General features: G+C 38.0%; 1 protein-coding gene across 1 annotated transcript in view; it reads left to right on the top strand.

Annotated features, from left to right (window-relative positions):
• The window catches only part of CNTN3 (contactin 3), a 325704-nt gene that overhangs the window by 228787 nt on the left and 78834 nt on the right, over positions 1-18083 (top strand). Inside the window, exons 9-11 of the mRNA XM_082412129.1 lie at positions 490-626; positions 1766-1895; positions 4398-4548. Of these exons, the coding sequence (XP_082268255.1) occupies positions 490-626; positions 1766-1895; positions 4398-4548 (418 nt within the window). The remainder of the gene's footprint in view (positions 1-489; positions 627-1765; positions 1896-4397; positions 4549-18083) is intronic.

Here is an 18083-nt window from a genome sequence, read left to right as displayed (position 1 = left end):
GTTTGTATTTAATTAAGAGTTATTTCTAAGTTGAAGGAAATATTTTTTCCGCCACTGTAGAAGTTTCTCTTCTATGGATGCTGATTTTTAGTGCAAATTTAGACTAGTATCTGCTGTCATTCACATATTAACTTGTGATCTCATAATTCAAAAATGCACTTGGACAAGAAAATCTATTTTGTGTACCTGCATTTTTTTTCTACTAATAGACATCTGAAGAATGTAATACAGTGCCCAGAATTTCAAAAACAGAGAAAGCATAATGAGTTTGACTTAGGAAAAGGCAGATTGTAACATCCATCCTCAAATCTAGAAATGTTTCATATACCCACTTAGTAAATACTTAGGGAATTAAATATAATTTTAGCCACTATGCTTACGTTAATCTGTTATTGCCCATAGTCATATCCATTTATATTTATGTGGATAAAGTATTTGTTTTTTTATTGTGGAGTGGTTTGAATTTCTTTTTTTTTTTTTCCATTGCAGCAAAGCCTCATTGGGTTCAACTCATAGAAGATGTGGAAATAGCTGTGGAGGACAGTCTTTACTGGGAATGTCGGGCGAGTGGTAAGCCCAAACCCTCCTACCGATGGTTGAAAAATGGAGAAGCCCTTGTGCTCGAGGTAAGGTAACATGCCTGGTTAATCCACTCTTTCCCCACTTTGTGTAAATAAATGCCTTCCCCAGTGACCAGTGCCAGAGTCAACTGGTGAGTTTGCATACATTCATCTGAACCGTTCATACCACGTTCAGCTAAGCAGTGGTACAGAGGTAAAAAGGATGAAGTCGAGTACTCAGTGTGCCAAGGAGGAAATATTTTCAATATTGAATTTCATTGGGAAAAGGTGATTTTATGAATTTAGTACATAAAATGATATACCGTCAACCCATGAACAATGTAGGCGTTAATCCTCGTATAATTTATAGTCTGTCCTCTGTGTCCTCAGTTCCTCTGCATCCGCAGATGCAGCCGCCCAGGGACCGTGTAGTCCTGTAGTATTTACTATTGAAAAAGTATCTGCAAATGAGTGGACCCCCGTAGTTCAAACCTTGTTGTTCAAGGGTCCACTGCACTATTTTTTTTCATTTTGAAATTAGAGAAGGCTTTACTTTAATAAAATGTAGAATGTAATTTCCTTTTTCGTGTTTGATAACTTGCATGGCCTCTGGAGAATAAATGTATCGATTACTTCATTACCTTGTTACATGAGTACTTATTTTCTCAATCGCTTCTCTTCTCAAGCCAGGTAATTTTTGCTCTTTTTAAAAATTGTGTACTAAGTCAGTTATGTTCCTTCAAATTTCTACACATAACCTTTCATAATACCTACAAACGTTTAATAAATGTGTTTCCCAGAACCCTTTTTAATACATAGAATTTATAATATCTTTAATTTGCATGATTTTAAAAACTGGTGAAAACCTTTCCAGTTAATGGGGTGGGAAGCATGGTAGATTTCTTAAAGTCTGCAACTTTATCCACAGGGAAAAATGAAATAGTTGCAATATTTTACATCATGCTTTGTTATTCATTTTACTGATATACTCTTTGACTGAAGGACGTTTATTAGTATTTCCAATGTCTAGCTGCTATGTTAAGTCATTCTCACTGTTTCCAATAAGGGAAATGTTTAAATTTCAGCTCAGATTGCCTAATCCCATGAGAAAAATTAAGGAGGTTTGTGTATGATTGAAATAATATTCAGTGGTTATCTTTTTTCTTCTAAAATGGTATATACAAGACATTTTTATTATCATCTAGGAGAGAACACAGATAGAAAATGGTGCCCTTACAATATCCAACCTAAATGTGACCGATTCTGGCATGTTCCAGTGCATAGCAGAGAACAAACATGGTCTTGTCTATTCCAGTGCTGAGCTCAAGGTTGTGGGTAAGACTAATTTTCTTGTCTTATTGTTTTCTTTCTTAAATCCTCCATATTTGCCAGAAGCAGAAATATTTACTTTTCATATTAGATTCCTACATCTAATAACATTTTCAGTATCACAGCAGAATCATGCAGGGTTTCTAATCAAGGCACACATTTTAATGATTTCTAAGGGAAAGCACCAACTATGACCAGAATTAAGGCCCAGAGACTGAAGTAGAGAAGCAACAGGGAGAGAGTGTTGACCTAAGGCATCCTTATTATCCAATTCCAGCAGTACCAACTAAGTAAGTAGTACCTTTTAAGAGAATAAGTGACTCTGGTGTTCTCTGTTGCTGGTCCATAAAAGTAAATATCAGAATTCAAATCAGTAGTTTATTGATCCAAAAGGAGTTGTCTTTGTCTTTAATAACTCTGCTGAAAGCATCAAGCATTCGGCAGACCAAAGCTTTAATTGACCAAGGCTCAAGTACTTGAAATTATGAATTATTTTTTTCTTGTACTTTAGGTATAGGAGAAGAAAGGAGATGTTATATCATGTTTAGGGCAGTTGTCCAGAAAAACAGTTTAAGATGCAAATGACTTAAAGTCCAACCAAAATTGTCAGAGCATAACATAGTATGTATAAATAAGAAAGAAAGAGGGAGTGGGGGGGAAGGGAAGGAGGGAGGGAGAGAAAGAGGAGGAGAGGGGAGGAAGTTTATTGCTCAGTGTTATTAAAATGGAGAATTTGAATTTCAGCTGGACTTGACCCAGGGCTCAAACATCATCACCACTATCTGGCCCCGTATGATGTTACCCAGCATGTTGTTTTCATTACCACAGTCAATCTAGTGGCGGAAGGATGGCTTTCTTAATTGTTCAGATGGAAGTCACAGTGCTACATGTCCTTGGCCCCATGTACCTGATTTGAGTCACGTACCCATGGTTGGTCCAACCCAAATGGCCAGAAGGTTGAAAGGCCCTGATCTGACTCAGTATTTCCCAACTGGGGACGATTTTGCCCCCAGGGGATAGTGGCAAATTCTGGAGACATTTTTGGCTGTCACGGTGTAAGGGGAAGGTAGGGAAGAAAAGAGTTAGCATGTGCTACTGGCGTCTGGTGGGCAGCTGCCAGAGAAGCTGCTAAATGTCCTACAATGCCCAAGGTAGCCTCTCACAACAAAGTCCTGTCTAGCCCGAAATGTGAAGTGTCTCATTGAAAAACACTGGTTTGAGGAAAATAGGTCTTTCTTGGTGCCTGGAAGTTAAGAAACAAATCACATGCACCAGGAAGACTGAAGCTTGGGAGGGGCAGATCATCAGCTGAAAATCTGGCTAGTGTTATCCGTGACAGAGAAGTAGGGTGTCATGACAGAAAGAAAGTGGGATTTGCCCATATCTTAAGTCGAAGCATGGCTGTGCTCTTATGTTAAATTAACCTTATGAGCCATAGTTTATTCATCTTTCAAACGGATGGGTCCCTACCCAGTGTTGCATGGGGTTTTCATATGGGAAAATATATGATCTATGCTTAAAAAAAAGATTTTATTGAAATATAAAAGTATTTTTCATTTGTGTTAGTAAAAATTACTCTCTCAGGATCCTAATTCTTAAGGCCAGCAACCTTTGGATAACATGTTTTCTTTATCTGCAATTATGTATATATATATATATGTAGTATAATTCCTTCTATGATCTCCACTTATAAAAAATAAGTTATATTAACTGGGATATGCCATAAGACAGGGGATTAGATATTTGGGGAAATGCACTCGTTTCTTAACTTTTTTCCGCATTTGCAGTAAAAGGAAGGATGATTTTCTGAGTAACGTACTTAATTCAAATGATACATTTTTATGTCTCTTGAATGTTCAGGTATTGTTTCAGGATCAGCATTTCATCCATTATTAGCCAGCATAATGTTTTCTACATATTATAGTATTTAATGGAATATTGTAACTTAATATAATAATGTTAAGCTATAATATATTTCTCCAACTTGGAAGTTAAAGCTAACCACATGAAAATTTTGTAATAGATCTTGTTACTGTTCATACAAGAGAATAAGAATTCAGTACTCAGCCTTCATTCTAAAAACATTACTGAGCATCTAATGAGTGCCAGGCCCTGTGCCACATCTGTGTCCTTGAAGTCACAAGAGAGACCAACCCTACTGTAGTCCTCATGGAACTAACTTTCAAGAACATTCTATTAAATGCTTTTAGTTTTGATAAACTCATGACTGAGCTATTTTAAAACTTCATAGTAAACTTTAAAAATTCTCATATAAAGTAATTGTCTCGGGAATTAGAACTTGCCAGAAAACACAACGGTAGGACTTACTTTTTAAGCATTGAAATCGTCCTGGAGGTGGTGCCCAGTCAATCAAATAAATCAAGTACCGATATCTTATGTGTCAAGAAACTTTAAAAAATCATAAAGTCAACCTTTGAAATTGACGGGAATTTAAAGAAATGAAATCAGACTTCAAATTGTCATTCTTTCTTCTTTCTTCCTTTTTAGCTTCTGCTCCAGATTTTTCAAAGACTCCAATGAAAAAGTTGATTCAGGTGCAGGTGGGCAGAGAGGTCAGCTTGGACTGTAAACCCAGAGCTTCCCCCAGGGCACTCTCTTCCTGGAAGAAAGGAGATGTGCCCGTACAGGAGACTGAAAGGTATTCTGTTGTCCAGAAAGGTGGTGATTTATTTGCTTCTCACTTTCCATCGTGATGCCAAAGCAGGTGTTCAGTATGAAGTGAAATGCAGTAGCATTTCGATAAAATGTGAGGTGTTCAAGAACCACAATAGCAGTATTTTTGTTTGTAATACTCTCAAGATGATACTCACCAGGTTTTGAAATCTAAAAACAGAGATTTATCTCACCTCTTCCAACATAGAATATTTTAGAAAGGAGTTTCCTCCCCATTTGCCTGGTGAGACTCAAACTGGGATGACAAAGGAATGCCAGCCCTGGACCCAGGCCCTCTCTCAGCTCCTGGTGGCCCAGCATCACAGGGCAAAGAGAACATATGACGGCAGCATATGCCAGATGAATACCACTCTTGCCGTTGCCCTATATTGAAATAATTTAGCTTCACAGGTATTAGTTTAAGCAGAAGCTTTCTTGATTTCCTGTTTACTGTAATAATATTTAAAATGAAGAGGCAGAATGGGGCCTACTTAAAAGCACAGCTTCTGGACCCAGACTGCCGGGGTTCAAATCTGTATTCTTTTACCAGCTACATGAAATGACTTACTCTTTGTGTGTTTCATGTCCCCATTTGTTAATGGTTATGATGATATTAGCGCATACTTCACATTATGAGGGTTGCTATGTGGATAAAAGACATAAATATCCATATAGCGCTCAGGTCAGTACCTGGCATAGAGTAAACGTAAGTATTGGCTATCATTATTATTTATTGAGTACTTACTACCTGTTGGAGCATTATGCTGAAAGCTTCTGGTAAGCAGAATAATGGCCCCAAACATGTCCATGTTCTTATCCTGAAGACATATGATTTACATTATTACGTTACATGGCGAAAGATAATGAAAGTTAAAGATGGAATTAAGGTTGCTGACCGTTTGCCCTTAAAATGGGGAGATTATATTGGATTATCTGGGTTGCCTTAAGTATTCACCTGGGCGCTTGAAAGGGGAAGAAGACAGAGGCAGTGTTTGAAAGAAATGTATGGTAATGAGAGAAGAGCAGGAGAGATTTCCAGCATGAGGGGGACCCTGACTGGGATTGCTGGCTTTGAAGATGGTAGAAGGGGGCCAATGAACAGAGGAATTTCAGACTCCTCTATAAAATGGGAAAATCCTCAGCTGACAGCAAGGAAATAGGGGGCTCAGTCCCATAACCTCAATGAACTGAATTCTTCCAACAACCTGAAGGAGCAGAAAATGATTCTAGGACCTTCCAAAGTAACACAACCGTGACAGCACCTTGATTTTAGCCCATTGAGACCCATACTGGACTTCTGACCTCCAAAACTGTAAGGTAATACATTTGTGTTGTTTTAGGCCACTAAACAAGTTTATAGTAACTTGTAATTGGAGAAAAAGGAAACTAATACAGAACTCTACACGTATTATCTCCTTTCAATATCTCCGCAACTCTGTGCTGTTAGATCTTATTATCATCTCCATTTTTACTAATGAGAAAACTAAAGTTTAGAGAAATTATGTAATTTGCCTAAAGTCACATAGCCAGGATGAGTCCCATAGCTAGGGCATAACCATCAGGCTTTTTCAATGCCACATTGTGTATAGGGAGCCCCGAATCTGAGAGGTGGTCTCAGCCTTTGAAGTCATGGGGTCCAAATTATTCTTTTTGGAGATGGGGGAAAACAAACAAACAGTTTCTTAGACTAAGAAATGTAGATTTGCTTTTCCAAAATTGCCAAGTCTTATTGCAGACAGACAACCAGGTTGAACTGCTTTTAGATTACAGTCCCAGAGTTTTTTTGTGAGTTGGTTATGACAACACAATCTGCTCTCCCTCAGATATTTTATGGGAGACACCTCCGTTAAAAGGCAGCCACAGCAGGAGGACAAGGCCAAGTTGTCAGCTGAGTGGTTACGAAACACAATCCAACTAAGGGCTAGGCGGCACAGAATAGATTTCTGGGGCAGGAAATTAATTAGTGATTCGGAGTTTAATTGTTGAAGCTAGTTTAAACAATTATAGGCACAAACTAGTTAATTTTAGCTGTGATGGAAGTTAAGTGTTCGTGTATAACTGGTAACTTTTTTGTTGTCAAAAACATTTTAGAGCTTTAATTGTATGCATGCATTAAATAATGGTTATGTTCCAAGGACTTAAATGCTTTGCAAAATAATAAACCCACTTGTCCTCACAGTAGTACCTATAGTAGGCAGAGGTTTTTAATCTTAATTTTAAAAGGGAATAAAAGATTAAGAGATTTAGCTAAAGGCACACAGGAGAGATTTACTCCCACTTTAGAGAGTGATGGGATAATGCAGGAAAAAAGTTTAAATTTTAGAATCTCACCTGGTATTTTGACTTGGCCACTTGCTACTTTGGTATCATTAGGTCAGTTATGTGACACCTCTGAACATTAATTTCCTCATCTATAAAATAGAAAGAATAATTCCCACCTTATACAGTTGCTATAAAGTAAGCGTTTACCATGATGTCTGATATTTGTAGATCCGCTGATGAGAAAAATGAGGTGATGTTACAGATAAAATGTTGGAAGTAACAGTGGCTGAAAGAGATAGAATTTGTTTTGTTTGTTGGTTGGTTGGGCAGTTCATTGGCTGGTTGGTCTCTGGGAAGATAGGCAGTTAAGACTCCCTGGAGACCACAGTCATCAGAGATGCACACCCCTTTTATCTTGCTGCTCTACCGTCCTCACATCAGGAACCAGGATGGCTGCTGGGGCTTCAGCCTCCCAAGACATCCTTCCCAATGTCATCCCCCAATGACAGGAAGGAGGAAGGTAGAAATCAAGATACATTTACTCCCTTTTAAGAAACTTCCCAGAAGCCCCATCCAATAATTTTCCTTATGCCTTACTGGTCAGAAATTAGTTCCCTGGCCAAACTTAGCTGCAGAAGAAGCTGGGAAATACAGATTTCTTTCCTGGGTGGGAGCGTGCCCAATGAGAAATTGGGATTATGTTTTAAGAAGAAAGGGGGGAAAGTGGTGGTTACTCCAACCATGTCTCATGTTCATAAAAGTTATTTCTCTGACCCTTTCAAGTCTACTTACCCTGTACTTTGTATTAAGTATTTCTAACATCTCCCCAGTGAATAAGGAAACTTTCAGGTATAAAAATAAGGTTAAAAAGAGGAAACATGTTTAAGAGAAGGGTCCATAGTGCTGCAGTCTTTCCCAGGTATCTTCGTTCGAGCTTTTATAACATAATACCATAAACTGGATGGCTTGAACAATGGAAATTTATTTCTCACAGTTCTGAAGGATGGAAGCCAGAATCAGGGTGCCAGCATGGTTGAATTCTGGTAAGGACAGCTGCCTTCTCCTTATATCCTCAGCAAAGCAGAAAACGAGCCAGAGAGCTCTCTGAGGTCTCGTCTATAAGGGCAGTAATCCCATTCATGAAGGTTCTACCCTCATGATCTAATCACCTCCTAAAGGCCCTGCCTTCTAATACCATCACATTGGAGATTAGGATTTAACATATAAATTTTGGGGAAACCCTAATATTCAGTACATGGCACCAGGTCTGGTGGTTTGGATTTTGCTTTTATCTCTTTGGACAGCAAAAGCACTGATATGCCAGGGCCTTGATGCTTAGGGGAAAAGCTGCTAGAAGCAATTATGGAACAAGTTGCAGAGCTGAATCTTCTCCAAGTTCATGTGAAATCAGAGTGGGTCTCAGCCATCACTTGGCAACAAAAGCGCCATGTCCATCCCTCTTGGTCTGCAAGCTTAAGCCAAATTGGGGAAACACTTTAAATGATAGATTTATTGAGGTTGTTCAGTCATGGGCTGTTCCGACATCAAACATGCAGACTCAAATCTCATCTTGGGGACAAATGAATTCATTGATGCATTGGAAAATATAAGAGAAGGCAAACATTTTTGATGGGATATTTATGGCAAGATTTTAAATCCATAAAATTTTTACTTAGTTTTTTTTCTTGTGTTTCGGTTTTTGTTTTGTTTATTTGGGGTTTTTTTGGTGGATCAACATGGGTTTGTCAGTGAATAAGAAACTTATGATAAATAGGAAAGCTTTCTCTAGCCTAGCATATGGGCTGTTGACAAATGCACTTTTGATTAAGCCTATGTATAATACATATATATATATATATATAGTATGATATACACATAAACACAGATATCTATATATTTATATAGATATATAGTATCATTCAAAGCCTGAATCAGAAAAAAAAATTCAAGGATTAAATATGTCTTTTAAAAATTATATAAATTAATAAATATGTCTACTATGTAAACCACACAATATGTTTGAATAATTATAATCTATCTAGTTTGAAAGTTTTTATATCAGCACAGTTACAGTTTTGAATCTTGCATCAGCCATAGTAATGTAGATCTAAGTGAGTGAGACACCTGAATTACAGAAAGGTTTTGAAGAAATCAGTGTTAGTGCTTTCAAGTAGAGAGAGCATTTCAAGCTAAGGTAATAAAGGGATTACTTCCCAACAGAGGTCTTAGTAAAGCTTCTCTGAATAGATAACAAGGGCTTATAATGCACATAGTGATTCCTGAGCTCTTAAAATTAAGTGCTCATTCAATCATTTGAAAATATTTTGAATACCTACTATGTGCTAGGCACTAGGTATTTAATTTTCACCAGAGAAGTTAATCCCATTATTTGTAGATTTTCAGGGTATCAGGCAGGAAACACAGGGCCTTTATAATAAAACTCAACTGGCAAAGTACAGAATGTTCGGTGATTACTTGAGGAGGCCCCATCTCCAATTTAGGGTGCAGAGCAGGCTTTCTGGAGAATGTAGTATCTATACCAAGACTTGAACGATGACTAGGATTCACTGGAGAAGAGTGCTCAAGGCAGGAGGAACAGCCTGTGCAAAGGCACAGAGGCAAGGACAGAATAGGCATTTGATGTTCAGTGCAACTCGAGTGAAAAGTCACTTAGGAGGGAGGGCTACAGAGGGAGCGAGGCCATGGAGGTAAGCAAGGATCTTATTGTGAATGACGCGGGAAGCCAAATGAAATAGAGTTTGGGCTTTATTTCCTGTGAAAGCAACAAAATAAAGTAGCAGTTAAAAGATCAAATTTAAAAAAAAAAAAAGATCAAATTTATTTATTTTTTAAAAATTTATTTTGTTGAAATATAGTTGATTTACAATGTTGTGTTAATTTCTGCTGTACAGCAAAGTGATTCAGTTATACCTATGTATACCTTCTTTTTCATATTCTTTTCCATTATGATTTATCACAGGACACTGAATATAGTTCCCTGTGCTATACAGTAGGACCTTGTTGTTTATCCATTCTATATATAGTAGTTTGCATTTGCTAATCCCAAACTCCCAATCCCTCCCTACCCTACCCACTCTTCCCCTTGGCAACCACAAGTCTGTTCTCTATGTCTGCGAGTCAGTTTCTGTTTCGTAGATAAGTTCATTTGTGTCATATTTTAGATTCCACATATAAGTGATATCATATGGTATTTGTCTTTTTCTTTCGACTTACCTTGCTTAGTATGATAATCTCTAGGTCCATCCATGTTGCTGCAAATGGCATTATTTCACTCTTTTTTATGGCCGAGTAGTATTCCATTGTATGTATGTATGTGTGTGTGTGTATAATATGTATCACATCTTCTTTATGAATTCATCTGTCGATGGACATTTAGGTTGCTTCCATGTCTTGCCTATTGTGAATAGTGCTGCATTGAACATTGGGGTGCATGTATCTTTTTGAATTATAGTTTTCTCCAGATATGTGTCCTGGAGAAAGATCAAATTTATGTTTAAAAACAATCACAACGGTGGCAGTAGAGAGCATGAATTGGAGCAGTTGGAACTTGAGGCAAGATTCCCAATTAGCAGCAATTGAGCAGTGTGAGCAGGAGAGGATTAGAGCCTGAAATAAAGAAATGGCAATGAGAATGGAGAGAAGTATTGAGGGGTTGTGAAAAAGTTAAATCAGCAGGACAGAGGACTCGAATAAAGATTTGGAGAGAAGATGCTAGTCAAGACTGAATCCTAAATTTCCAGTTCAGGCATCAGGGTGGTGGTAGACCTATTTAGTGAGACAGGGAACAATACAGAAGGAGCAGAGGTGGGGGCAAATATGATAAATTCAATTTGAAATTGTTTCAGTTTGAAATGCTTGTTGACAAACCAACTGGATATATCTGTGTGCTTTTAGAGGTTGACTGTCTAAATCTGGAACTCAGGAGAGCGGCCTGAGCTACAGATAGAAATTTAGGTGTTACGTGTATACAGATGGTAGCTGAAATCATGACAGTGGATAAAAGTTTCTAGGAAGTTACATATCATTAGACAGTAAATCATTAAATTAAAGGAGGGTCTGTATCTTAATTCTGAAGCTTATGGAAATTTAAATGTAAGTAGAGGATGCCTGTTTTTACAATATCATTTAAATGACTAACAGTCACAATGTATAAAGCAATTGATATATTAAGTCAAGGTCCAGTTAAGTCACCTGGAATGCAGATATTCTAAACTTTTAAATTACTAGTATTAATTCTGAGTAGAGTTTTTTTTCCTTCTTTTGGTTTGATATTTGTATCATCCAGTACTGAGAAAAACTATTCTGCTTTTCACCCTTCAGAAAGGAGGTTTTCTTTTATAAACAGAAATGCTCTACCCTTTGAGCATCCAATGGTTTTTCACTAAATTTCAACATTTTAGTGCTGTTGCATTCATTCACTTAAATCCACATGTTTTCAAAAGACTTGAAATAAAACAGGAAGTTTTGTCTCCTTTAAGCCAAGGAAAATTCTAAAAGAACCTGGAGAATGTGAATAGGCTTGGTATGCAAGAAGAAATAGCCAGCTGGCATATTTTAAAGAATGTTTAGCTTTTCTGTTTCACTTAGTGGTACTTAAAACACATTAGCCAATTATCTTTAAAAATGGGGCTTTCACTTGAATGCTATTGCTTATAATAGTAAATATTTTATTACAATGGCCTCAATTCAGAAGAGAGTAAAAAAATGGCCCATTATTTCTAATTAAACACATTAAAATTGTTTCAAAGGTTCTAGGCAGCATTTAATACTATAGAAATTTAAATGCTTTTTAAAGAAAGAAATAAAGATTTTCCCCAAATATTAATAGCCATAATCCAGACAATGTTTTTAAAATGTATTAACCAATTTTAATGTATTTTTTGCATATAGTTAGAAGCTGGCTTTAAAAGACAGTGAGCTTTGTATGCTGTATGATTCCGTTTATATGACAGACCGGAAAAAGGCATGCTTTACAGACAAAAAACAGTGATCACTGCTTGTCAGGGGCAGGGAGTGGGTGGAGAGATTGACTATTTTGGGGCATGGGAGAATTTTGGGGGGTGAGGGAATTGTTTTAGATCTTGATTATGACAGTGGTTACATGTCTACATTCATTTGTTAAAACTCGCAGAACTGTACAGCAAAAAAGGTGGATTATTTTGTCTATAAATTATACCTTAATTTTTTAAACAACATTTTACATGCGATTTTATAGTCATTCTCATCCTAATTTCATGAGTGGCTTTGGATAGGAGTTTCAAAGCTCAAGAAATGCCCCCAACTGGTCATTTTGGCCCTTTTGTGAAACACTGAGTAGTTCGATGACGTTACTTAGAAGTAGAATCTAAACTTTTGCCGGTAAACAGGATAATTCCATCAGAGCGAGAACCACTTGGCATTTCTGCCATTGCTACTGCTAGTCGCCACAGCCTTGCTTTGTAAAGATGTGTCTGGGGACTCTGTTACTATCCAGCAAATCTGTTAGATGGTATTTCCCTTGGCTTGAGCTCTTAGATGAAGAAAAAGAATTTGTTTGCCAGATCGTTTCTATCTCCATTCCCTCCCCATTTCCTCACATTTCTTGGCTCCTCTGTCTCTTATCACAGTGGAGTTGATTTTTCTGCATACTGTTCAAAATGCTGCTCTCTCTCTGCCTGCCACTGCTCCTTTCACCAAAAAGCCATCTGGATTATCTTCCCCATCACCCTTTGTCTCCCTGTCTCAACAGCTGTCCCCTCACAACCATCAGATAGGTAACGAAGCTCAGAGAGTATCAGTTCATCTCCCCTTGGGTACACAGCCAAGATCTCAGCCAATCCTTTACTTCCATACCCGTGACTCTAGATTAATCTCTCACTGGTAAATTTACAAGAAGAAAGGAGCATTTTATTTAACACATATGATGTTGCCAACTGTCAGAACCTGGATGTTAGTTGTATCGAGATTGATGTCCTTGCTTCCTGTCTGCAGGGAAGGTACTCAGGCTGTCCACTAGTTTGTCTTATCTTTATTCAGCACTGGGGACAGTGCCCAGCCCTGGGAATACATAAATGAATAAGAAACATCAAGAGCCCTCCAGGAGCCCACACATTCTTTTAGGATGTGGAAAATTTACCCATCAGTTATTCTGGGAGAGACTGTATAATTAAAGTGACCATATATAATTTATTCTACAATCTGGGACATTTTAAAGAGAAAGGGGACCCTGTTAGTAATTCCCGCCAAGACAACACATAGAAGCCAAGGCTGGCCCGAGGAAACAGGACATTGCCACCCTGTCTATCATGGGGTGTTTATAAGCCAGTAAGAAGCACAGAGAAGAGATGCTATCTCAGCCAGCATCTTGGGGCAGTGGGCAGGCAGCTCCATACAGAGAGGTATCTCGAAGGAAGTGATGTTGTAGCTCCATTTTGAAGGATCTGTGAAACCAAGGAAAGCAAAAAAGTAGGGAAAACACCATCTGAACAAAATGATTGCATAGACAGGAGGTGAAACTGGTTATGTATTCCGATTGTGTCCAAGGTAAAGTTCACATATGATCAGGTAAATAAGAAAGGCTAAGCTGAGTTCTTTCCCAGGTAGAGAACCATCTCTCTCCTTCAGAGGAAGTGAACATCGAAGGAAGATAATTTTTTTTGAAGGCGAGATTGAGATGCCTGGGTAAATATGCAAGAGTCTCAGAGAACAGAGAACAGTCTCCTTCTGTCTCTGTGTTTCCCAACCCATATTTCCATTTCTCTCATGCTTCCAGCTGGAAAGAGAAGAGGAAACGGTGCATTTGCCCCATAAGTCCCACACCCTATGAGAAGATTAAGCTAGTATTTAAGAGTGAAGATAATCAAGAGAGGAGTTAATGCAACCCAAGACTTTGGGTTTGGAATGCAACTCATGGGAAGGGTTTGAAATGGGACTCATGGGAAGGGATCATAATCACTTTCTCTCCTCCATTCCCCATTCTCCAGCCACCAACAGAGACCTACAGATCTTCTCCTCTTAACCGCAGGCAGCTTAATTTTCTGCATATTTGTATCATTACTTACGTGCATTATTTATGCATGATTGACATGCAGTATACTAATCACTATGCACATTATTCACCATGTCAGATGAAGTTAAATGTAAGTTTTATTTGCTTCTTGATTTAATTTTAGTACTTGGTAAGAGCAGAGCATCGAAGTCGAAAAGACGTGGGTCCAATCATACCACCTGTGTGATACTAGGCAGGTTACTTAACCCCCGAGCCTTGGTTTCCTTACTTTGTGCAACAGGGCCAGAAATTCTTACTTTGCAGGGTTAGTTGGTCTGCTAGGTGGCATTTGCTTGGTGGCATAGCCAACTCTGAGCAAGAGGTTGGCTAAAAAAAACTGATCTCCCCTGACAGGCAGAGAAAGGACAAATTACTTCCAACTCTGCCCTGCCCCATTTCTCTCACGTTCATTCCTTCTTTATCTCAGTAGACTGTAGTTGCAACGATAAAAATAATAAAGCATGTGAAGCATCTACTCTGGTGGCTTCTACATAGGCTCTCAAAAAAAGGGACCTGCTACTGTTGGTACAGGTTTTTAAAATTTATTTTGTTGAAGTATAGTTGATTTACGATGTATTAATTTCTACGGTACAGCAAAGTGATTCAGTTATAGAAAAAATATATAATCTTTTTCATATTCTTTTCCATTATGATTTATCCCAGGATATTGAATATAGTTCCCTGTGCTATACAGTAGCACCTTGTTCTTTATCCATTCTATATATAATAGTTTGCAGCTACTAATCCCCAAATCTACAGTTTTTAATATTATTTTTTTTCATCGTGTTTCTCAGATACGGTAAGAGTAACAAGACTGGGTTAAAAGAAAGGTGAGTAAAGACCTTTCTCTTTTACAACAACCAGATTAGTTTTACATTATTTAACCGTGAATAAATTCTACCCAGATGTTATTAAAGAATTTGTAGCTGTCAAATGGGTTCTAAAATTACATCAACTAAATTTTGCAGGTGACCATGTGGTTCTTAAATCCATATTTTAAATTTGATTTTTATGGATTGTAAAAGTTAGGGCCCCTTTAAAAATATTTTGTCAGTTTTATGATTTTGGTAGGGGAAAGCAGGTTAGTGAATCCCAATGCTAGGCATTGGAATCTACTTCCAGCCAGTTCTGTGTTAGAACTGGGTACATTAATTCATAACCGTGCTCAGCATAGATGTTTTATTTACTGGGTATGTCCCTCCGTACCACATCCGTTTGGTCATATAGAATTTCTCACTCAAGCCCCAAAATCCCACATGCATTTTCCTACGGCCCAGTCAATGTTCTGTATCTCTGCTTTCACTGAAAATTCAAAGAAAAAATATTTTATTGAGGACCCCTGTCATATCATAACATACTACCATTGCACTTTTTCTCGTAATAATGTTTAAGACAGGAAAAAACAGGAGACTTCTCTCAAAATAAGAGTATTGACTCCTTTAACATTATCAAGAGTGCCTACCATTGCCCTCTGAGTAATTCTTAAAAAGAAAGGAGGACAAAACAGAATTCTCATTGCACTCTGCATTTATTCTCCTGTGATTTACTCTGGCTGGAATGTCTTTTCTTCTCTATCTTGCAAACCCCTGCTTATCGCTCAAGGCCCAGCTTAATGTTACTCACCATGGGAAGCCTTTCCCAAGCCCAATAGGCGAGATTAATTGCTCTTTCTTCTGCTTTACCCTTGTGGTTTCTTTAGGCCCAACTGTATCATTTAACACAGTGTGTTGTGGCTGTTTGTGCAGAAGGCCATCTCACCTGGATTCTCACCTTCTCTGTCTTTGTAGACATGGTCACTGTTCCATACATGTTTATTCATTTCAACATTCATTTACTCATCAAATATTTATTCAGCACCTACTGTTCCCACTAACTATTGCTGCATAACAAATCACCCTAAAATTTAATAGTGTAAAACAGCAATCGCTTTATTATCGCTCGCGGTTTCCATGGGTCAGGAATTGGGGAAAGGCTTGGCTCGGCACTGTTTGTTCGGAGCGTCTCACGTGGTTGCAGTCAGGCTTGTGCTGGAGCTGGAGCAGCTGGGGGCTGGCCATGTACTGCTTTCTCTCTGGCAGGCCCATAGCCTCTCCATGTGGTCTCTCCACCTGGGCTAGTTTGGGTTCCCTCAAAACATGGTGGCTTCACGGGGAGTTGAAATGCTTATATGGCAGCTAAAGTCTTCAAGAGCGAATATTCAAGTAAGCAAGGTGGAAGTTGAATAGGCTAGGCTCAGAAGACACAAAACCTTACTTTCCTGGCATTCCACTGGTTACCAGTGAATCACCGAGCTGAGCAGATTCAGGAGGAGGGGGATTTGACTGCACCTCTTAATGGGAGAGTACTATAGCAAGATTCTAGGAGAGCATTTGGGATGGGAAATCTTACTGTGGCCACCTTTGGGAAATACAATCTGGCACACCCACCCGGCATGCCTTGTTCCAGGCTCAGAGAAAACCACAGTGAACAGGACAGATATGGTCCCTTCCTTGTGTAACTTGCAGAAGGGAGAGACGGCATACGAATAAGTTAAGAAGATAATTTCTGTAGCCATTAAGGGAAAAAAGTGTATAATCATATAGGGTATTTCAAGAAAGCCCTCCTTAAGGAAGTAAATTCTGGACAGAGAACTAAATAGTAAGAAGCAATGGGTCATGCCAAGAATTGGAAGATGTGCCTCGCAGGAAGAGGTCCCAACAGAACAAAGGCCTGGAGGTGGGAATGAAATTGACTCATTTGAGAATCTGGAGCAAAGCCAGTGTGACTGAAGAATCATGCATAGAAAGGGAGAATAATGAAATATGAGGCCCCAGAGATGGGCAGAATCCAGAAATGGGGTCTTTGAAGACAGTGATAAAACTGCTGGATTTTATTTTAAATGGAATAAGAAGTCATTGGTGATTTTAACACAGGGTGTGACATACTCTGTTTAAAAGGTAACTGGCTGTAGTGTGGAGAGTGGGTTGAGGAGAGAAAGGGGGGAAAGCAATGAATCTAGTTAGGAGACAACTTGGCGTTGTCAGGGTAAGATGTACTGGAGGCTTGATTTATGGTAACAGTGGAGGAAATGGAGAAAAGGATATTGTGTGTTTTGAGGTAGAGCTGGATGAATTTGTACCTCAGATACAAAATTTCATACCAAAGCATCAAATTTTATTGATAGTTGTGGTGAACTCTATGCACCCCCCGCACCATTAGATTGAAAGTCTCTAAAGGATAGGGGCTAGTTCTTACTCATACATGTGTTTTTCAAAACACTTAAGAGTGTCGTAAGTACTCAACAAATATTTGTTGAAGTGAATTTTATTCTTTTTTTGGATCGCTTCCCATGTCTTAAAAGTACCTATAATTTTCTTATCTAATTTATTGCAGCAATTTCTTAGAAATGTATAAAATTGATTTTTTTAATAGATTTCTACTTGAGGCTTCCTATTAAAATATGAAAAGTGCTATATTTTAGTTTATTCTTCCCCCTCCCTGAAGCCCTTAATAGAAATAGGGGGGGAATGGAAGGAAAAATGGTTGAATGAATGATTAGGTGAGGTGCCATTGCACTTCTGTGAAAAAGGAACAAACATGCGGCTTGTTGGTGTTGGTTGATGCCTCCCACATAGTTATGCTGGAAAGGAGTTATTCATAATTTATGATCTGTTCTGTAAGTTCTAATGAATTGGTACACTGAGTAACATTTCTTACTGCCTAACAAATTTAAAAAAAAAACCATTTTGTACTTTCATGTGTTTTCCACTTTCTGGTATTATTTGTGGTATTTTATAATCCTGTCTTAATGTAGATGTCATTGCTAGAGCAGTTTTTGTTGGCGCATGAGAGCATTTGACCCTTTGAGAGTCTTGCAATTCTGAAAAAACATCTGTAATTGGGACTGAATATATAAAATCTGTCTTGTTTTGGGAAAAAATTATTTTCTAACCTTTTGCATTCAAATGCTAAAGAAGGAAGCACCTTTAACTTAAAGATTGTATTAGGCACTTAGTTTTCTGCAGTATTTATTGATTTACATAAGTGGGAAAATCATAGTTTTTATAGCTTGATATAAATTATATGTTTTTCTAGTTTAGGTTCTTGAAACACCTTATACCTTACTAAATTTATTATATATTATTTTCTTATGACTACTCATTTTAATACCTTTATGTCTTCTAGTTTATTTCATTTACTAACATCATGCCTCATTCCAAAAAGAACTTGAG

The sequence above is a fragment of the Balaenoptera physalus genome (genome assembly GCF_965194825.1).
Source record: "Balaenoptera physalus genome assembly, chromosome: 11".
In the NCBI taxonomy this organism is placed as follows: Eukaryota; Metazoa; Chordata; class Mammalia; order Artiodactyla; family Balaenopteridae; genus Balaenoptera; species Balaenoptera physalus.
This window is presented reverse-complemented; position numbering and strand designations above follow the sequence as displayed.